At 35.0% G+C, this 23,395-nt stretch overlaps 1 protein-coding gene across 1 annotated transcript in view; it reads left to right on the forward strand.

Annotated features, from left to right (window-relative positions):
• LOC306854161 (calcium-binding protein 8-like) overlaps positions 1 to 23,395 on the forward strand; it is a gene marked incomplete at both ends in the record, with an annotated part of 52,535 nt that overhangs the window by 9,056 nt on the left and 20,084 nt on the right. Inside the window, 2 exons of the mRNA XM_079391978.1 lie at positions 1,861 to 2,004; positions 6,924 to 7,036. Of these exons, the coding sequence (XP_079248104.1) occupies positions 1,861 to 2,004; positions 6,924 to 7,036 (257 nt within the window). The remainder of the gene's footprint in view (positions 1 to 1,860; positions 2,005 to 6,923; positions 7,037 to 23,395) is intronic.

Genomic DNA, 23,395 nt, shown 5'->3' on the forward strand with positions numbered 1-23,395 from the left:
TTACTGTGCAAACACTTTGCAGTGCTCCTAAAGTCTTCTTGCATGTGTCTGTGTGGAATAACAATTATGAGCCTCCTTTTCCTAAGACGGCTCTGAAACATAACTGTCAGTGTAAATGTCCATAGCTGTTCATATAAAAGCCATTTGTGTGGTTGTAATTGTGACAGTATATATAAAACATGTAATGGTTGATGAATATCTTTGGAGATATGTTTTTAAGCCCTCCTGACAATGCTTATTGTTATGTACTGTAGGTACCTCATCTGCCTGATTGATCCCGATTTGGTTTGAGTTGCAGATTATTTGACATTATTTGACTGTAAATATAAATGATTTTCACAACTGGAAATGTTTTGGAAATTAATACAGCTTTAAAAATCATGTAATGTGTGTTTCTTTTGTCAGTATTGATTTTTATAGTGATGCTCTGCCCTAAAGCATTCCAATATCTCACTAGATATAGCTTTTCATGAGCCCCTCTGCAGAGTAAAATTTGATGACTGGTAACACCAGTCTGTTCATTGAGGAGTGCTTTGGGATTCTTTGGATGGTATATATTACTAGCTAATTGTTTTTCAAAATCCTCTTCCTCAAGGGGGAGATCTTATTGGAGATCTTTGTAATCTAGAAAGTTATTTCAATCTCGTAATTTCAAAAAATTAGACCCAGAAATCTCTATAAAATTATTTTCACAAATTCCTCAGTCAGATTGTATTGTGGAAATATAATGGAAAACATAATGGAAATTGTTGTTGTTGTTGTTGCTGATGCTGATGATGATGAATGTTATTTTTAAAACTGCTTTTTGTCTTATCAAATGAATAACTGAATATTTGGCCCCAACAACGAATTTGAAAAAGGAAATCAAATAAAAATCTCTAAATTCACTATAATATTGTTTAAAAATTCCCTAGTCTGAAAACAACTGGAAATGTCATGGAAAAATAATTAATATTAATAAAACAATTTTTAGGAAGCCTAATTTAGTGTATAGTTGCATTGTTCAATGGCTTAGAAAACAATTATTGTAATAAAAAAAGAATAGTAGCCTATCAGTTGCACTGTGCAGGATACATCAAAAAAGAAAAGGCAAAATATTTGTTATTTTAACTGATTGTTGTTGTTTTTTAATAAAAAAATTAAATCATATATCTATTTTTCAAATAGCTTTTTCTCATCAAAAGGATCATTTTACATAGGCTATGACCCTGGCTTAACTGCATAACTTGTTGCTGTGATAATGTGCATTTTTAAGTTTGGATGTAGATGGATGAGAACAGAGCAGCGTGTCGTTGAAGCTTTTGCTTCCTGTGTGTTAATTCCCAGGTTGCTTGACTTCAAATGCTATTATACGTAGGCAAAATTAGCCAATGTACTGCTGTGTGCTCAAGCATACAGCACAACTGTAGTGTTCTGCTCTATTTTAAAACACCAATCATTTGCTGCCTCAAAAGTTTTCTCCTCAAAGAAGAATCGTTTATAAAATATGCATTTGATGGAGCCAACTCCTCGTCTCCACGATTCGAGATATATGTGCATTTCAGAGGCAGAGTCCTCCTCTGTAGAGCAGATATCAAAAGAAAAAGCCAGGAAAAAGCCTGCCCTTAAGATGTGTTTGTGTGGCTGGAAAAATTCTGATATTTAGTGCTGTTTTCAGCGGTAAAATGAACAGTAAAGTAAGAATCTGACAAGCGTTTTGATGAACGAAACAGCACACCAGTGTTTGTTGCCACTGGTGTAATAGCAGGTGCCAAGAAGGTGGCAAATCACTGCAATCATTGCTCAGTGAAGGAAGACCAGTGAGATGTCTTGTGATGGGAAGCCACCTGTGTTGAGTCGCACACTTGTTTGTCTCGGCAGAGATCCGGGAGGCGTTCAGGGTCCTGGATCGGGATGGCAATGGGTTCATCTCTAAGCAGGAGCTTGGCATGGCCATGCGCTCACTAGGGTACATGCCCAGTGAAGTGGAGCTGGCAATCATCATGCAGAGATTGGACATGGATGGTGAGTTCCTCTACTCACCAACACATTAGCTTTGCTGTCATTGGTGGGAATTTTCATTGACTTCTATTAATTATTATTATTTATTTATTTTACTGCAATTAGGATATGTTTTATACCTCAAGGACTAGTACACTGTAAAAAAATAAATAAAAAAAAATAAAGGCTGGTTGCCTTAATTTTAAGTTACTTAATACTTAAGTTACTTTATTTTTTACAGCGTATTTAGCATGCATGTTTATTTAGCTGGTCCCTGCAATGTAGGAAAAACCTGACTCACACCCATAGACTTGCATGACCTTTAATTACTCTATTTCACTCTCAGTATGATTTATATTAAGTGTACTGTACACACTACCTTTTGAAAGTTTGAAGTCTGCGAGAATTTATAATGCTATTGAATGCTATTGTCTTTTATGCGTTTATTTGATGAAAAGATACAGTAAAAACAGTAATATTATGAAATATTATTGCAAATTAAAATAACAGTTTTTTTTATTAAAATGCAGTTTATTCCTGTGATGCAACGAATTTTCAGCATCATTATTTAAGTCTTCAGTCATGATCCTTGAGAAATCAGTCTAATATGCTGAACTAAAGTAACATTTCATTATATTATTGATGAAAAAAGTTGTGCTGCTTAATATTTTTGTGGAAACCCTACATTTGCCATTTTAACAGCATTTATTTAAAATATAAATATTTTTGAAACATTATACATGTATTTACTGACTTATCTGGCCAATGTAACATGTCCTTGATGAATCAAATTTTTTTTCTTTAAATTAAAAAACAAATTAAAAAACTTATTGATCCCCAAATTTTGAACAGTATTGTGGACTATATTTGAAAGAATTGTACAGTGAGGAAGAAATGATCAGTCTATAATTTTAACGGTAGGTTTATTTGAACAGCGAGAGACAGAATAACAACAAAAAATCCAGAAAAATGCATTTCAAAAAAGTTGTAAACTGATTTGCATTTTAATGAGTCAAGTAAGTATTTGATCCGCTATCAATCAGCAAGATTTCTGGCTCCCAGATGTCTTTTATACAGGAAAGGAGCTGAGATTAGGAGCACTCTCTTAAAGGGAGTGCTCTCCTAATCTCAGTTTGTTACCTGTATAAAATACATCTGTCCACAGAAGCAATCAATCAATCAGATTCCAAACTCTCCATCATGGCTAAGACCAAAGAGCTGTCCTAGGATGTCAGGGACAAGATTGTAGACCTACACAAGGCTGGGATGGGCTACAAGACCATCACCAAGCAGCTTGGTGAGAAGGTGACAACAGTTGGTGCGAATATTCAGAAATGGAAGAGAAACAAAATAACTGTCAATCTCCCTCGGACTGGGGCTCCATGCAAGATCTCACCTCGCTGAGTTTCAATGATCATGAGAACCCCCGCAAGGTCCCCCTGATCAAGAAAGCACATGTTCAGGCCTGTCTGATGTTTGCCAATGACTCAGAGGAGAACTGGGTGAAAGTGTTGTGGTCAGATGAGACCAAAATCCAGCTCTTTGGCATCAACTCAACTCGCCGTGTTTGGAGGAGGAGGAATGCTGCCTATGACCCCAAGAACACCATCCCCACCATCAAACATGGAGGTGGAAACATTATGCTTTGGGGGTGTTTTTCTGCTAAGGGGACAGGACAACTGCACCGCATCAAAGGGACGATGGACGGGCCATGTACCGTCAGGGCCAGGGTATTGACGCCAACCAGGGCATTGAAAATGGGTCGTGAATGGGTATTCCAGCATGACAATGACCCAAAACACACGGCCAAGGCAACAAAGGAGTGGCTCAAGAAGAAGCACATTAAGGTCCTGGAGTGGCCTAGCCAGTATCCAGACCTTAATCCCATAGAAAATCTGTGGAGGGAGCTGAAGGTTCAAGTTGCCAAATGTTAGCATCAAAACCTTAATGACTTGGAGAGGATCTGCAAAGAGGAGTGGGACAAAATCCCTCCTGAGATGTGTGCAAACCTAATGGCACAACTACAAGAAACGTCTGACCTCTGTGATTGCCAACAAGGGTTTTGCCACCAAGTACTGAGTCATGTTTTGCGAAGGGGTCAAAAATTCACTCACTAAAATGCAAATCAATTTATAACTTTTTGAAATGCGTTTTTCTGGATTTCTTGTTGTTATTCTGACTCTCACTGTTAAAATAAACCTACTAGTAAAATTTTAGACGGATCATTTCTTTGTCAGTGGGCAAACATACAAAATCAGCAGAGGATCAAATAATTGTTTTCCCTCACTGTATAACAAAAGCAATTTCTATGTGTAAATTATTGCTACACCAACTATTTTTTCAATATTTATATATGGAAAAGAATCCCAAATGTGAAAAGTTTTTCATATTTGAAGATCTGATAATGTCAGTGAGTTTTGACATGAGCATCCATGTGAATGTTATGCTCTGATTGTAACTCATATTCACAAAGATTTAGCTACTACACTTTCTCAGTTGCAGACACTGCTGGATGTCACCATGCTTATTTGACTGAGTTTTTATTCTCAAAGTAATTTGCTTGTTTCATCTCCTCTAAGCCAGCAGAACTAATCTACAGGCTTCTGGGCCTCACATATTTTTTGTGAATCTTTAGCGAAGACTCCCTTTTTTTTATTTGTATGAGGAGTTTAAGTGGAAATGAATTAATAAAGCAGTAATATTTTCCTACTTCATTAGCATTTGGTTATAAAACAGTAACTGGACATTACCTTTGATTTCAGGCTGTTCACTTTAAGCTTAGGGGACCCACATTAATTTTTATGACAGCTAAATTCAGTTTTAATCAAATTTTCATCACATTTTAATCAAGTTTTTTTACTTTTCTTTTTGCGAGTCAGAGACTTTGCCTAGTCGTCTGAGGACATTTTATCAGGCTCAGAGAACTAGTCTCTTTTACTTTGAACCTAAAGCCATGAATCTATAATATTAAACAGCATGAGCATAAACTTCAGTGACAGATATACTGTTTGAGAGATTGTTGAATAAAATAAAATACATGAGCTCTTGGTTATGAATACAAAAATATATATTTTTGCCATAAAGCAATTGGCTAAAGCTATTTGTGCTAAAATATTTGAGGGGGAAAACAATTTTCCATAACATAGTTGAAATATTGAGCTTTTAGGTGTAATTTAGGTGTAAACATAACAAATATTAATAATTATGATTTAAAAGGATAGGTCACCCAAAAATGAAAATTCTGTCATCATAACAGTTGACGACAGCCATTGACTTCCATAGAATGGAGAAAAATACTATTAAAGTCAATGGCTACCCGCATCTGTTTGGGTACCAACATTCTTTGAAATATCTTCTTTTGTTCAACCGCTGAAAGAAACTCATAAAGGTTTGGAACAGCTTGAGTGTGATTAAATTGACAGAACTTTAATTTTTTTGGGGTGATCTATTGCTTTAAGAACGATCAATGCTTTATTTCTGAAGGGGAAATGTAACAACATAAAGGGAGAGAAAAGAAAATGCATATACAAAAACATTCTCAGAAGTTTAAAAGGGAAAAAGTTAAGGTTTTGACCTTCTTTAGTATTCCTAACACAATGCTCTTTCGGAAGTTCATTACATAGTGTGATGGGCTGTCATAAAAAAACAAAACAAAAAAAACTGGGATAAAATCATAATGACTCCAATTGACCTTCATCACTGTCAGCACATATGTACATTCAAGAGCTATGATCCCTGGCGTAGTCATCTGTAGAAAGCCGAACTGCCAGACATCAGATGAATGTGGCCAGCAGATGTAATCCAATGTGCAGCAGCACTTGATGATTCACATCAATGTTCAGAGTTAAGCTAAAGTTTGTCACACTGAGTCGTCTTCCAAAGCGCTATTGTCTGAGGAAGTAGTTCTGCAAGCACAGGTCACACTCATTCACGCACTTTTGAAAGCATGTTTAATCATATTTTTTGACAGATTGCTCATAACAGCTGATGTGTTAATGTGTTTAGTTGTGGTGTGTTATCATATATTTACTCTTTTAAAGGTGAAGTGAGTGTGTTTCAATGTTAAAATACTTCATCATATGCCAGTGTGGCTCTGTGGTGTTTCCAACAATCGTATATGTTCATTTCAAACTAATGATTGAGTCTTCTCGTCTGTAAGTTTGGCAGTAGAGGTGTTTGGCATTCATTTTTTTGTGTATAATTATTACTGATGCTTGCTAAAGCAATACTTATGAACAAAAACGATGAGCATTTGTCTTTTTTTCCCCAGACGTGTCCTGGCCGGGATTTCTAAATTCTGTTTTGTCTCTGTATTCTTATCATTTTAAAACTTGCTGAAGCTACACTCTTAAAAATAAAAGTTCTTTTTTGACGTCATTGGTTCCATTTAAGAACCTCAAGCATCCATGGAACCACTAAAGGTTCATTATATTGGGAAAAAAGGTTCTTAAGATTCTTCACAGTAAGAAAATATCATTCTTTTAAGAACTTTTCACTTCAGCAAGGTAAATTTGGGAACCCAAAATGGTTGTTTTATGGAATCACTGTGAACCCCCCCTCCCACCCCCTTTGGAACCAATGTTTTTAAGAGTGTAATGACTGAAAAGGTGGTTTGACCAATAGCATGCAGGTATTGTACATAATCGACCAATCGTGGCGTGCAAGAAGGTGTGATCTACAGAGAACAGTCAAAGCAATGCAGGACATATAATGTTTGAGGACTGTAAAGCATGTAAATATGACAAACAAAGCCAAAACCCGGACATTTTTGGCAATTTCGTAATCAACAACACCCTATGCTTCCTATAAAATATTGCTGCCTCTAGCGGCTCAGAAATGACGCTCCTCACCTTTAATGCCTCCAGTCATAAAATGATGCCTTCAATTTTAAATATAGCTTTTGGGATTTATGAGCAGGATTCTGACGTTAATTTGTTTTTCAGGTGATGGACAGGTGGACTTTGATGAGTTCATGACGATACTCGGACCGAAGCTCCTGTCCTCTGAAACGCGGGAAGGTTTCCTGGGAAACACAATCGATAGCATATTCTGGCAGGTAAGATGCCGTAGAAGACAATTTACTGGTAGCTGTGTAGGACTGAACTTCAAAGAGTCTTTAAATTGCTATATTATATAAGCCTTTTTATTGGTGTGATGATTAGGGCCCTATGAAATCCATGTTATTTTTTCCCCCAAATTCTGATTTATTTTTTTCCAAATTCCATTTTTTCCGTTTAGTTTTCCTGTATTACTTTTATTTTCCATTAAAATTTTTCTAGACTCTGTTTTAATGGTTAAATTAAATTGTATTCATCAAAAAGTATGTCTAATTAATTCATAGTTTTCAGTCATGTGACCGGCTCGAAGACTTGGAGGGCAAAACATCCATAGAACTGCTGCACAAGAGTGTCAAGTTTTCATCTGTTTCCCAGCCACAAATATTTAGATCACCTCTCAAAAGAATAAAACAAAGGTATTTCTGAACAAAATGTTTTGGCCATTTGCAATCCATATTAAGCACCCGTGGCAATATTTCAATCATAAACAGTGCGACAAAAAGTGCCATAATATATTTAAAACAGTAATATTAAAAGATCAAATTCAGTATTCACCATATTAATGATGCAAAGTTTACACAGGGAAGCAGATGAAGCGGGACTATGAACGCGTTTTCCTTCTAATGGTTTTCTATGGGAAGCCATTTAATGTGAAACTTTGCACATTGCGTTTATATTCTGGGTTCATCTTCTTGCCTGTACAAAATATACATCGTCGTTAAGGTGTTTACTGAATTTCGCCTTTTAATATCTGCGTTTTACTACATTCTTACTTGATACAATCTGCATAAAAATAACTGGCGGTCAGTGGAGCAAAGCTTCGTTTTGCCCGCCAGGTGGCGTTCCTATAAGGGTGTGACGTCATGTGAACACTATCAATTGAAATCATGAAACTTTTTCTATTTTAATTTTTCTAGACATTGTTTTAATGGTTAAATCAAATTGTATGAATCAAAAAGCATGTCTAATTAATTGAAATCCTGAAACTTACAATATTAAACAGCTATTTTTTTTTTTTTTTACCAAATTCTGCTTTATTTTTGCCAAATTCTGTTTTCCGTTTTTTTTTTTTTCTGGATTTCATTTTAATGGTTTTTATTAAATATTAATAATCAAAAACATCTCTAATTAATTGATTTTTATAAAAAATTATAATTTATTATTTTATTTCTTTCTTTCTTTCCAGAAATACTGTGTTGTGTATTTACATTTTTTCTGCTAAATTAATTCTGGTAAATAATTGTTCTGGTAAATATTCCTTTTAAAATAATATTTTAATAATAATTTAATTTGTAGTAGCCGTACTATCCTTACATTAAGTAATATTTCTGTCACGGTTTCTTCAAGTTAAACTGATATTTTATTTTGACGGGTTGCTGTGAAGGTTTCTGTTTGTGTATATGACATGACGATAGTTTTACTCAAAAGAAATGGTAAAATGCTCATGAAGTGACTCTCAGAGCAGTTCTAGAGATCGTTTATGTGTTTATGTACTGCTATATTGAGGCAGCAGTGGCTGAAAACACGGCCAGCATCACTCACACTTCAGTAATATGTGCCGTAAACAAAACCGCGTTAATATTCACAAACACTAGTCGTGTTTTAATGTTAGTGTACTGACCTACTTTTGATGTATCCATCCAAAATTTGGTATATTCCGCGTTATACAGTGAATTCTGTTTTTATGACTGGATTCCGCAATTCCATCTGCGTTTTGCGCATCGCAGAAATCATAGGGCTCTAGTGTGATGCTTGTTTTTCTGAATAACATCAGTGAGAGGTATTGCATGGTGGGTGCATTGTCTGGATATTGTTACATTAGTGACATTTATGTATAGACTGTGGTTTGTAAGAATGGTATTCAGCTGATTTGAGCTGGGTGAAGCAGTGTATGGCTTGGTTCCCTGTGGGTTTAGTGAAGTCTCAGGATCGTGATGGAGTACTATGTGATGATATTGGAGAAGACGAAGCAGAGCCCATGCCAGCCCCACTTGGCTGAGACAGGTGCTCGTGACCTTGGTTCGCCCCGTTGGAGGGACCGTCCCGGAGGAGTTTGACAACTTAGTGTTTACAGAGGCCAGATCGCTCACGATCAGGGAGATATGTAATAGAGATTACCTTAACCCTGACTTCTTATAAACGAAAATAAATGTCTGCATAAAGAATTTGTCAGTAACTTGACAGGCACCTTTTGGTTATGTTTTCCCAAAACATTACATAGCAACAAACACCTCCATAACAGCATCTGTGTGTCTTTTGCACTGTGAAATTATTTTACTTTTTAAAAATGCCGCTTATTTACAGTTTGCTGTTAATTAGAATGATTGAAATTATTGCATACACTATTGTTTGGGGTCATATTTTATATATATATATATATATATATATATATATATATATATATATATATATATATATATATATATATATATATATATATATATATATATATATATATATATTTATTTTTTTTTTTTTAATGTTTTTAAAAATTGAAATGTTTTTTATGCTTACTAAGGCGGCATTTATGTGATTAAAAATACAGTGAAAAGAGTAATATTGTGAATATTATTAGAATGGTTTTGTAATATGTAATTTATTCCTGTGATGCAAAGCTGAGTTTACAGCATCATTACTTCAGTCTTCAGTGTCACATGATCCTTCAGAAATCATTTTAATATGCTGATTTGATGCTGAAGAAACATTTCTTATTATTATCAATGTGATATTATCACTATGATGGGTATTCAGAACCCCTCTTGACCAAAAAATACCGTTATATGAGTGCATGCTGAATGCTTGAATGACAATAAATGAGTTTTTCACAGGTTTCCACACTGCATGCTGTAATTATTATTCATGTGTGAAATCTGACTTTATAGGTCTTTAATATATTTGAAATATACTTTAGTTCGTGAAACACCAAAAGTGTTTAATCAAACACAAAATTAGTTTGAATATGTGGTTAAATATTACTTAAAATATGATATTGTGCTATATTAGGCCACGACGGGGAAGTCGTGGCCTAATGGTTAGAGAGTCGGACTCGTAATCGAAAGGTTGCGAGTTCGAGCCCCCAGCCGGCAGGAATTGTAGGTGGGGGGAGGGAATGTCCAGCGCTCTCTCCACCCTCAATACCACGACTGAGGTGCCCTTGAGCAAGGCACCGAACCCCCAATTGCTCCCCAGGCGCCGCAGCATGGCTGCCCACTGCTCCGGGTGTGTGTTCACGGTGTGTGTGTGTGTGTGTGTGTGCATTTGTTCACTACTCACTGCTGTGTGTGTGCACTTGGATGGGTTAAACGCAGAGCACCAATTTCGAGTATGGGTCACCATACTTGACAATACGTCACGACTTAGTATAATTTTCTGTATACTATTATAGTATTTATTAATATTTTGAATTAGCTTTAATTATATATATTCAGTTTTAGTTTGTTTTAATAATTTTTGTGCTTTTGTTATTTTGAAAATAACAAAATTTGTAAAAACATTGCCGTTTTGAGTAAAGTAAAGTTTATGTTAAATTATAAGGCAATGAGAATCCTATATTGTTCCTTTATTTTGCCATATTTGATGTATTGTTTGGAGGTATGGGGTAATTCATATTTCACTAATTTAATGCCCTTATTTATTTTGCAAAAAAGGGCTATAAGAATAATTAATGGCGTTGCTCCAAGAGAACATACTACAGGACTGTTTCTGAGGTCAGGATTACTTAAATTGAAGGACTTGGTTTCTTTACAAACTTTATTAGTTGTTCATAAAGCAAAACATTGCCTGTTACCGGATGGATTGCAAACCCTTTTTACTGTGAATAGTGAGACAAGCAGAAGAAATAATGATTTTAAACAACCTTTTGCTGGAAATACCCTCAAACAAATGTGTGTCTCAGTTTCCGGTGTGAAAAGATGGAATTTACTAGAAAATGATCTAAAATGTTGTTCAAATATTCTTCAATTTAAATATAAGTATAAACAGAAGATACTTCACTTGTACAAAGATGAGGGTTAATGATGGTCTCGTCGTTGTTTTCGTTGTCAGAGTTGTCATTATTGTATCATTGTTGTTTTTGTTTGTTTAATGTTGTGTAAGCAGAATTAATAATAATAAAAAATAAATAAATAAATTTTAAAAAAGGGAAAATTGTTAAAATTGAAAGTAGATTACATTTGGTCTGGGCTATTTTGTTATTTTATTTTTCATGTCGGTGAGGCCATCTAATTTGTAATTTTCTTAATATAAGAATGGGGTAGGAGTTTATAAGATTTTTTTTCTTCATCCTACTCCTATTCTTCTTGTCATGGAATGTATTTTTGTTGTGTCATTGGATTGTTTTGGCATTTCGTGTTGCATTACCATGAAAAGAGAATAAATAAATGAAATGAATAATTTATTTTTTAAATATTTCTATTTAGCGTCAATTTATTTTTATTTCCGTTTTCATTTTTGTAATTTTAATGCTTAAAATTTACTGTACTTCGACATTTTTTTCAGTTAGTTGCCAAGGCAACATTTCTAATATTTGTTAGAAAAATATATATTTTGTATTTTTTAAGGTTTAAGGTTATCTAATATTATTTAAGCTTTATTTTAAGTAATGAAAATCTATAATTTTTTAATAGTCCTAAGGTAGAAGGACGTGCTTTCATATGTACAGTACATGATTTTTAATCACGTAAACCAGAAAACCTGTTAGCATACGCTCAGTGTGATGATTCCTTTCACTTTTAATTGAAGTGATACGTGTCCTTTTGTTGTTTTTAGACATGGAGCGTTCGATCTTGCAGTGTTATCTGTCTAAATGAATCTAGTCCCAAGAGTGGCTCATCCCCCCTGTGAGGGGAAATAATCATTGAGACGGCCCCATCCATCATCTGCATGTGAAGTAGGATGAATCAACCTTCCCATTATGAAGGACGTTTTTCCTGTTATATATCCAGTTCCAGCCAGTGCTGGTGGAGAGTCACTTCCTGTGTGCCTTCACTATTCCTGGTGTATGTCAGCAGAGGACGGGACAGTTCCCTGCAGCAGTGCTCCTTGAATGCTTTTAGCTTTGGGAGTAATATTTGACATTGGACAAGCGGTGACTAAAATATCTGGGAAGTGTATATAGGGATATATATATAAGAATTTCTTGAGCATCAGATCAGCACATTCGAACGATGTCTGAAGGATCATGTGACACTGAAGACTGGAGTAATGATGTTGGAAATTCAGCTTTGTATCACAGGAATAACTTATTTTTTAAAATACTGTATATTCAAATAGAAAACCCTTATTTTAAATTGTAATATTATTTCACAATATTTCAGTTTTTTACTGTATTTTTTTATCAAATCAGTGCAGCTTTGGTGAGCATAAGAGACTTCTTTGTGTCTCTAATTGTCATCTTAGATTTGCATGATAATATGATTAGCTGCTTGTTATTTGCATTTAGAATACTCCCCCCCCCCCCCCCCCCCCCCCATTGTTACGGACCCTATCAGAACAGATCTGTGGTTATTTTTGGGTCATGACCCACCGGTTGATATCCACTGCTGTGGAAATGCTCTATTCTCATAGGCCTGAGCTGCTTCCTTCCTGTGGCGTTCCTCAGAAACATGACAACAGAGGTTATCTTGAACCATTCTGCTTCTGCCAGAGCTTTAATTATATTTTATGAATCATTCCCCAGACTTCATAAAGGACTCTGCTCTAAAGTATTTATTTTCTGCCGTGCTGCTGCGTCAGGTTTATTCCATCAGTGCTACATCGCTTTGGCGTTCTCATGCACCAGAGTGGCTCTCCAGTCTGTTACAGCAGCTTCTGTTCCTGCAGTACTGTGTTTTATTGTGTGGATGTGTATGTCTGTAATATGCACTTTCTGATGTTCTTTGCATAAGTAGGGTACAAAATATATTTTTTGTGTTTTTTTGTCAAGGTGTCACTGACTAAGCCTCAGAATAAAATGGACTGATATGGATGCATAGATAGATAGATTTGATGTGTTATTTTATAAATATTATATATTTTAAATACAATTTATACACAATTTAAATATTTGAAATTTAAAAGTTAAAAATATTATACTATTTTATATTACAATATTATACAATTTAAATATACAGATAGATTTTATAATGCGTAATTTCATATATAATATATGCAATTTAAATTTTACAGATTTAAAATGTAAAAATATTATAATACTTTTATAATAATTTTATTTTACATTTTAAATTTCTTATTCAAACATTTTAGATATTATATTATTATGCAATTTAAATATTGCAAATTTAAAATGGAAAAATATTATATCAGATACAAGAATTTCATAATGTGTAAACATTTGTGACCCTGGACCACAAAACCAGTCTTAAGTCGCTGGGGTATATTTGTAGCAATAGCCAAAAGTACATTGTATGGGTACAAATTAGAATTTTTTCTTTTATGCCAAAAATCATTAGGACATTAAGTAAAGATCATGTTCCATGAAGATATTTTGTAAATTTCTTATCGTAAATATATCAAAACTTAATTTTTGATTAGTAATTTGCATTGCTAAGAACTTCATTTGGACAACTTTAAAGGCGATTTTCTCAATATTAAAATTTTTGTGCACCCTCAAATTCCAGATCTTCAAATAGATGCATCTCGGCCAAATTCTGTTCGATCCTAACAAACCATACATCAATGGAAAGCTTATTTATTTATAATATATAAATCTCAATTTTGAAAGATTGACACTTAAGACTGGTTGTATGGTCCAGGTCACATTTCTCATCATGTTCCAGCATGATGATTTGCGAATGCACATATTTTATATTTTGCCACTTAATGGTAACATACTTATGGTATACTTTTGAGGATAATCTGATGAGATGTTTGGCAACTTTGCACTAAGCAGCGTCTTTCTGTTTACTGCCGTAAAGCACTGCATTAAAAAACTGTGGCATTGTATCAGTGACTATACATTTCCTCAACTAATGGCCATTTTCAGGCTACAGCTAAAAGCATCTAAAAAGGCAAATCAGCATAGATTTATATAAATAAATGGGTATAAATAAAATGATTTAGACAGTAATAAAAGCATTTGGAGAGTAAAAGAGTTAAACAGCTTTGTAGTACAGTGCCCACATGCTGTACTTCATCCAAATGTCCAGAATCTCCATCCAAATGTTGCACTTTGCATTTGACAGGAATAGTTATTCCAAAAATGGAAATTGTCATCATTTACTCACCCTCAATCATGCCCAAGCTTCTGTTTTCCATACAAGCAACGTGCATTGGTGATTTGCACTGGCAGTCTTTTACACTCTTACACAGTGTAAAAGTATATTAATAGTTCATATAATGTGTGTGCTATATTAAAGTCTTCTGACAAACTGAAATTAAATCCACCCTACCTCATGTTGGCACGTTTATGAGAAAAGTTTCGAATGAATGAATCATTCTTTTGAGTCAGATCTGAGTCTGATTGTAAACACTCCTAAAATTAAAGGTTCTAAAAGGGATTTTTGTTGTTGTTGTAATGCCACAGAAGAACCATTTCTGGTTCCCCAAAGAACCTTTCAGCGAACTGATCTTAAACGAACCATGTTTTTTCATGTTTTAATAATCACTTCTTTGGAATGGAAGGGTTCTGCGGATGTTAAAGTTTCTTCACGGAACCATCAATACCACTACTCTCAGAAAAAAAGGCACAAAAACTGCCCTTGGGGGGTGGTACCTTTTCAAGAGGTTCACCTTTGTAACTAAAGGGTGAATAGTGGTATCCTAAAGGTACATATTAGTACAGTACCTAAAAGGAACAAAAGTTTACCTTTTAAAAAAAGGTATTGCCCGAGTAACAGCTTTTGTACCTTTTGTTTTCATTCCTCGACGTGAATAAAGAATCTTTATTTTTAAGAGTAAAATAAAGTAAGAGTTAATGTAAAGTTAATACATTTCTTTAAATGTATCCTCCTGTGGTCTGGAAAAAAAGAAGAGTATACAGCATTAGAACAACATAAGGGGGAGTAAATGATGAATTAATTTTCATTTTTGGATGAACTATCTCTTTAAAGCCAAAAGCCCTCTGTTTTTCTTGTTCTCTGTGCCTCTCTTTGCAATGGCACAAGAAACCTTTGGTTTGAAAGCATGAATGCAGACTCTGCTGTGTGACACAGCATGAAGCCTCAGAAGCCCATCTATCGATACGAAAGACTGAACTCAAAGCCTTTATTCCTCACAGATCTGAGAGGATGGAACTAATACACACAGGACTCACCCTTAAACAGGCACACTTGAAGTCCAAAAATCCGAAATGTGCAAATCAAGCTCAGATTAGTGATTTAATATCTATGTCTGGCTTTTAATTACCAGCGTGTGTCAGGTTTGTTAATCTGCCCTGGCGCGGGAGACCACACTGCATCTCGCTAATGAGACAAGGATTTTGTCCAAGAGATGCCGAAGGATAATGACGGATCATCGTGAGCACTCAATGAGAAATGATGAGAAAATTAGAGGCGTGAAAAAATCTGTTCCCAAAGCCCACTTCAAATCATAACCACACAATTGCTCAGTGTGTCACAACTAATGTCCTGTCTGAAAGACTGAGGCGTTCGATTCCTGTTGGCAGCACACCAGCTGCAATCTTCAAATGTGATCATGTGTTGATATTATTGCGCAAGCGAATGAGTTTCTAGCAAATGATCTGTCACTCCCCATCCAAATTTGCTCAGGCTAAAGCTTATATTAGGGCTGTCAAAAAATTCTGTTGAGTGTAAACCAAGCATAGAGTTATGCTGAATAAAATATAAACAAAACAAGACAATATGTTGGCATATAAAGCCACTTTTTGTTTATTCAGTGATTTACTGCACAATAATTTCTGAATTATATTCAATTAGGGACTTGAATGATTAGCATATTGCGTAAGTTGATTTGAGCACAGATTTGAAGTGATTGACAAACCCTATTTATATAATTATTATTTTTTATAATAATAATAATATAAAATATTTTGTATTATTATTTTTTTTGTGAAAAAATAAATAAAATAAAAACTAAAATAATAATCCCCCTCCACCCACCCACCAGGCAGACCCACACCATACATAAATTCAAAATAAATTATACATCAAAAAGAAGAAACAAAAGATTTAACGATGTCAAAAGTGGCCCCCCAGTTTTTCAAAGTCTTTGTCCTTGCTCCATGGATACGAGCTGTTGATGGCTCTATAGAAACAACGTCCAGCAAAGATAAGCCCCATACACGTCTGGTCATTGAATGGGGAGGAACCCAGCGACCGACTAACATTTTCTTTGCAGCAGTAAGAGCAGCTAAAAGTAAGTTTCTCTGATGCGGGGAAGGAGCCAATTCAGAAAAATCATTAAGAAGAAAAGATCTGGAGTCAAAACCACATAATTTTCTAATAGAAATGATATGTCATGAGCCAAGCTGAGTCCAGAAAAGCGAAAGTGCAGAGCATTCCCCCAAAAAATGTAAATATGTACCGAGTGCCCCCTGCGGAAATATTAAAATTTCTTCTACCAATTATCAAAACACCTTTAGTTTTATTGTCAGTCGCAGCAAAAGAGACCACCTTGTAATATTTATTATTACTGTCACGGTGCACACACGAGGGAGGACACAGGAACACGCAGTCGAGGATATAACTTCAAATAATAGTCTTTACTGAGGACATCAAGGCAGGGCAAGACACAGACATCAAACACCGGGGAGTAACGAGTGGACCAGACACAACTAACTCAACAGACAGGACTATAAATGCACAGGTAAATCACAGATAACGAGACGAACACGGCTGGACAAGAATTAACTAATGATAACATTTAACAAGGACAGGAAACAAACCAAATATGGACACACGAGGCGGGAACACATGACACACACGACAGAGGACTGACAATTACATCTATGAACATCCTTCTTCCGCAAATGAGTTTCCTGGATTAAAGCAATGTCAACCTTTTTTCGTCGCAATAGTTCTAAAAAACTTGTACGTTTATGGGGGCCATTTAAACCATTGACATTACAACTTAGAACATTAATTTCAGTCATTACTATCAAACAAATTAGAACAAGTTGTACCATTGCAAATGAATTAACTCAACTCTGCCTTTAAAAACCATTAACATAAAGAAAGCCCACCCCATAAAACCTTTACAGACTGGGGTGACAACAAACCCCAGCCTGCCGCCCTCCCCTGTCTTAGTCAGTGACATTAACACGACAGCCAAAGCAATTCTCTGGAACACCACCATTAGCCCTATTATAAGAGAACAGAATAACTTCAAAATTCAGTAATAAAGTGGGGTAAAAAAAAAAAAAGGAAAAAAAGGGGGTATGTATACTTTTTCGTGTATATACTATACACGAAAAAACTACCCCAAATGTAAAAAAAAAAATGTCGAACAACAGTAAAAAACGGGCTACATAAGTGGAGCTGTTTCTAGATTCCGGAACTGTCAGGAAGATTTTATGCATAAATAAAACACACCAAATGCTTTATTCCTCAAGAGGATGAAACTGATATTCGCTTAGTCTTTGGGTGTTTCTGAGAAATGCCACCGATTTTTCTGATGCGCTAAACCCCTGCCATGCGTGCACGTTGACTTGTGCCTGTTTTATTGCTATAATAATCAGAAAATTTTAATAATCTTATTGTTTATGCATGAGGAGCTTTCTGGATCCTAATCTTTTCTGAAATATTAAAATAAATTATCTATAGCTGTAACCACAGGCACTTTGATTTAGTAGACGGCATGATTTGTAAATGAAAGGGAAAAAGGATTTCACAACAAGAAAAATAGCTTATTATAGAGCCATTTTCTTTCGTCAGAAGTAGAGTATGCATTTGATTCAGATTTGTTGATCCCTATTAAATATTAAGATTTATTTAGCTCAATATGCGCATGTTAGATTTTCCATCAAAATGGCAACAGCTTTGAAAAGCAGACCAGACAGGATCTGTAGTTAGAGGATTTTTCCCCATTTCTTTCAAAGTTGTGAATCATTGATGTGAATGACACAAAGTTGCAAGAACTGAGATCTTAAAGAGTGTCACATTCAATTACATGCTATTTATTCTATATTATTGAGTATTTTCACATTTGAAAACTTATATCACTACGGATTGATCCTTGTATTGGCCTTTTTGAAATAAGGCCAGAAATGTAATTATGTAAAGGAATCTAAAAAATTATACAGGTACATCTAAAAAAATTTGAATATCATGAAAAAGTTCATTTTTTTCTTGTAACTTATTTCAAAAAGTGAAACTTTCATATGTTTTAGATTCGTTACATGTAAAGTAAAACATTTCAAAAGTTTTTTTTTTTTTAATTTTGATGATTAGAGCTGAAGAAAGTCAAAAATCAGTATCTCAAAATATTAGAATATTTACATTTGAGTTTCATTAAATGACCATCTCTACAGTATAAATTCTGGGTATCTCTTGTTCTTTGAAATCACAATAATGGGGAAGACTACTGACTTGGCAATGATCCAGAAGACGAATATTGACGCCCTCCACAAAGAGGGTAAGTCACAGACGGTCATTACTGAAAGGTGTGGCTGTTTACAGAGTGCTGTATCAAAGCATATTAAATGCAAAGTTGACTGGAAGGAAGAATTTGGGTAGGAAAAGGTGCACAAGCAACAGGGATGACCGCAAGCTTGAGAATACTGTCAAGAAAAGCTGATTCAAACAGTAAATTTTTCAGAAAGTAAATTTTGCATTTCATTTGGAAATCAAGGTCCCAGAGTCTGGCGGAAGAGTGGAGAGGCACATAATCCATGTTGCTTGAAGTCCAGTGTGAAGTTTCCACAGTCAGTGATGATTTGGGCTGCCATGTCATCTGCTGGTGTTGGTCCATTGTGTTTTCTGAAGTCCACAGTCAACGCAGACATCTACCAGGAAATTTTAGAGCACTTCATGCTTCCTTCTGCTGACAAGATTTCTGCTGATTTCATTTTCCAGCAGGACTTGGCACCTGCCCACATTGCCAAATGTACCAAAAGCTGGTTCAATGACCATGGTGTTACTGTGCTTGATTGGCCAGCAAACTCCCCTGACCTGAGCCCCATAGAGAATATATGGGGTATTGTCAAGACGAAGATGAGAGGCACCAGGCCCAACAATGCAGATGACCTGAAGGCCGCTATCAAAGCAACCTGGACTTCCATTACATCTGAGCAGTGCCACAGGCTGATTGCCTCCATGCAACGCCGCATTGATGCAATAATTCAAGCAAAAGGAGGCCCAACCAATTATTGAGTGCATAGAAATGAACATACTTTTCAGAAGCCTGACAGTTTTAGATGTACCTGTATATCATTATCATTTATCATCCGTATAATTTGTTTAATTATAAAACCTTTTTTATGTAAAAGCATACAGAATTTTTGGGCTCTTGAAAAAAGTTCTGAAAAAAGTTTTTTCTTAACATATGTTATAAAAAAAACATTCAGAAATATGTAACATTATTTTTGGCGAGACTGCACAGTGCAAGATCTTATACATATAGAGATTGTCGTGTAGGTGGAATAAATTATGAGAATCTGTGGAATAAAATATGAAAGGAGAGGCAGCGGGTGGCAGGTGATTACAGTCCTTGTCACCATTTTTAACTTGACACTTATGACACACCTTTTCTCACACTTGCAGCCGCGACTAATTGCCCAAATGCGCTTGCTTCACTGTAATGTGAATGTTTGTTACAACTATTATCACAAATGATTTTGTGAAATTTTCTGTTATAAAATGCTGAAATGTTGCATATCAATAACCTCAAATGAGTCCTGCTGCATGAGTGCAGTTTTACGTGTGCTTGGTTTATTCTCAGACAGTGCTGGATCTTATAAACCTGTCAGTCATATTACCATGGTTTCGGTTCGGTGGGAATGGATGTCCTTGAAGGATGTTGATAAATAGCGTTCCAGACTTGACCAAGGCTGAGATGATGATTGGCTTTAAAGGCTGTTTCTTCGCCTCACTGGTGTGAAGTGACATAAGGAGATGTATTGAAGTGGTGCTTTCAAAACGGCCTCATAAGTGTAATCTGGGAGGATAGGTGGGCCGTCTTCACCATCACAGTATCACATTTCTCACTCAGTCAACCTTTAAAAGTTGATATGTAATAGTGTTCCCTAAAATTATCAGGACACTTAAAGGAAAAGTTCACCCAAAAATGAAAATTTGCTTTAAATGTACTCACCCTCTGGCCATCCAAGATATATATGAGTTTGTTTCTTCACGAGAACAGACTTTGAGAAATGTAGCATTACATCACTTGCTCACCAATGGGCTTCTGCAGTGAATGGGTGCAAATCAGTCCAAAATCCCTAACACTTCTATTGAAAAAGTCCATTCCCTGTTGTCCTCTCACATCAAATTCCACAGACACATTTATTTAGAGCTGTTTGTTTTGGACTGTTTTGGTTTGTAATTGGTGCTTGATCTGTGCATATTTCTCTCCTGATTCAGATGAGAATACTTTTTCACTGGAGAAAACAATATTATAGATAGATGATATTTTAACTGGAGGCAACAGTTTGAAATGAAAAACATTTGAATGTTTCTTACAAACACACAGCCTTTCACTTCATGAGACATCATTTGATGGACTGTAGTTGTGTGGATTGCTTGTGAATTATTGTGATGTTTGTATCAGCTGTTTGGACTCTCATTCTGACAGCACCCATTCACTACAGAGGATTCATTGGTGAGCAAGTGATGTAATGCTAAGTCTGTTCTGATGAAGAAATAAAGTCATCTACATCTTGGATGGCCTGAGGGTGAGTACATTTTCAGCAAATGTTAAATTTTAGGTGAACCTTTCCTTTAAGCCACATTTTAAAATGTCAATGTTGTGGCATTAAATAACATAATATCAAACTAAGTGGCATCTGCAAACAAATAATACCGGACATTTGATTTTATTCATTTTTAAATATGACAAAAGTTTCCTTATATTTATGGAGCCACTGATAAAGTAAATTTCCATAAATCCATAGGTATTAGCTTCAAGGCGGGTACTGTAAAAGTCCCCGCTCACTGCATTTTGTCTCTCTTGTCCCAAAAAAGTGCCGTTCTTGTTGCACTGGAGTTGGCGGTGTGTGAGCATGTTAATTTGCCAGTGTAATTGTTTTGTGCTCATACACTGACTCCTCTTGTAAAGTTATACAAGTAAGGTCACAGGCCATCAGTTATACAAGTAAGGTCACAGGCCATCATCATATTTAATTATTAGTTTTTCATCTCACAAACCCCCTGCAGTTTCCTTACATTTATTTCATTTATTTTAAATTATGACATTATTTTAAATGGCTATTTTCACTGAATTGTGAAATTATGATTAGAAAAACTGATCTTTGAGTTCCAAAATTGTGATATTTATAATATATATTTAAAAGACACATAAAAGGTCATATATCTTGTTATAAATGTATTGTTATTGCAAAGGTGATCTGGTGAAGGTAATGAAGTCTGTAGTTGGATTTTTGTCAATAGAAAATCATCAGTTTGAGATTTAACAGTACAGTGACTTAAATGGAGTTGAAAGGTTCTTTGTGTTTCCGTTTGCCTGCTGGATTCAGCACTTATTCCGACCCATACTTGGCTGTCAACTGCTGACTTTGATAACAGTCAAGTGTAGCTTACAGAAAGCCTGTGTTTGACCCAACCATCAAATAAAATAAAAAATGGTTGCCATAACCTGAGTGCTGCATTATACACTACAAAATGCTGAGAGATAACTGCCTCTTGTACTATTTGCTTTTGACTATCTAAACAAACCCTTAAAAGGTCTGTTCCACCGGTGTATCGCCAGGAACAAAGGCAGCGCATTCAAAGGCATCGCACAGATGGAGTTCTTCTACCTTCATGATGCTCAACATCTTATTTTTGTTGTGACAGTCTTTAAGAACAACATTAAAGCAAAACCGTATACCTACATCAAAATACTGATATGCTGCCTCTTCCTCTGTATTCCTGGGGCCATGTTATGTTTTTATTTGACAGGAGATTGATATAGATTTAAATATCTGATTTCTGAAGGATCATGTGACTGGAGTAGTAATGCTGAAAATTCAGCTTTGATCACACAGGAATAAATGACATTTTAAAATATATTCAAATAGAAAGCAGTTATTTTGAATAGTATAAATATTTGCTGTATTTTGGATCAAAAAGCAGGCTTGTTGAGAAGAGAATTCTTTAAAAACATAAAAAATCTTACTGTTCAAAAAACTTTTGACTGATAGTGTATTGTATATAAATTGACTAACACTATCATTTAAAATTTGGGGTCAATAAGATGTTTTTTGAGCTGAAAATGAGCATATTAGACACTGAAGACTAAATATATAATGTTGAATATAGATTTTATACATACTTTTACTTTACTTTGTCATTTAGCAGACGCTTTTATCCAAAGCGACTTACAAATAAGAAAACGTAACATAACTAAAAGTAAAAAATTTCTTTATTTTCTTAAATGTGTGTATATAGTATTTACAATACTATATACACACATTTAAGAAAATAAAGAAATTAAAATTGACAAATGCATGCAAAAACATTTCAATATTAAACATTTAAATGAAAAAAAACAATTCAAAATATTAAAACAACAAAAGGTATGAGTATAATAATGCTTCTAACATAACACTAACCCAAACACCAAAAAACAACTACATGTGTACGTATAGCCACACACATATACATACATATAAAATAAATTCAATATATATATTATTTCATTTCCATATAGTATGACGTACTAAAATAACTCAAATTAAATAAAACTAAAACTGAATAAACAACCTATACAGACATCAACACTGAGCCAAGCACACATGTTTTAAAACAACAACAACAACTTACTTAAACATAGTAAGAAATGGTTATAAAAACTGAAACAGAAGTGAAACAAGTTGTAGGAAAGAGGAAAAATAAAAAGCGATACTTATATCCTTTGCCGGTGTTTCTGGCCGGTGGAGTTGCACGGTAGAGTCGATGGTCTTTACACTCTTCGGTCTTCAGACGAGGAGGGCTTTACACGACGGCTGCCGCGGTATAATAACCTTTTTTATATCTATCTAACAAATCACTATTTGAATTCAGCTGGACTAACTTTCCTGTTTATCACAAAAAATGGCCAAGCAAGTGCAGACACTGACAAGATACGCGATACAGTATGAGACCAAACGGTATGAGATCAAACAGTATGAGACCTATATTTATATATATATATATATATAAATACAGTGGTGTGAAAAAGTGTTGGCCCCCTTCCTGATTTTTTCTTTTATTGCATGTTTGTTACACTTTAATGTTTCAGATCATTAATCAAAGATAACACAAGTA

This window comes from Barbus barbus (genome assembly GCF_936440315.1).
Source record: "Barbus barbus genome assembly, chromosome: 34".
NCBI lineage: Eukaryota > Metazoa > Chordata > Actinopteri > Cypriniformes > Cyprinidae > Barbus > Barbus barbus.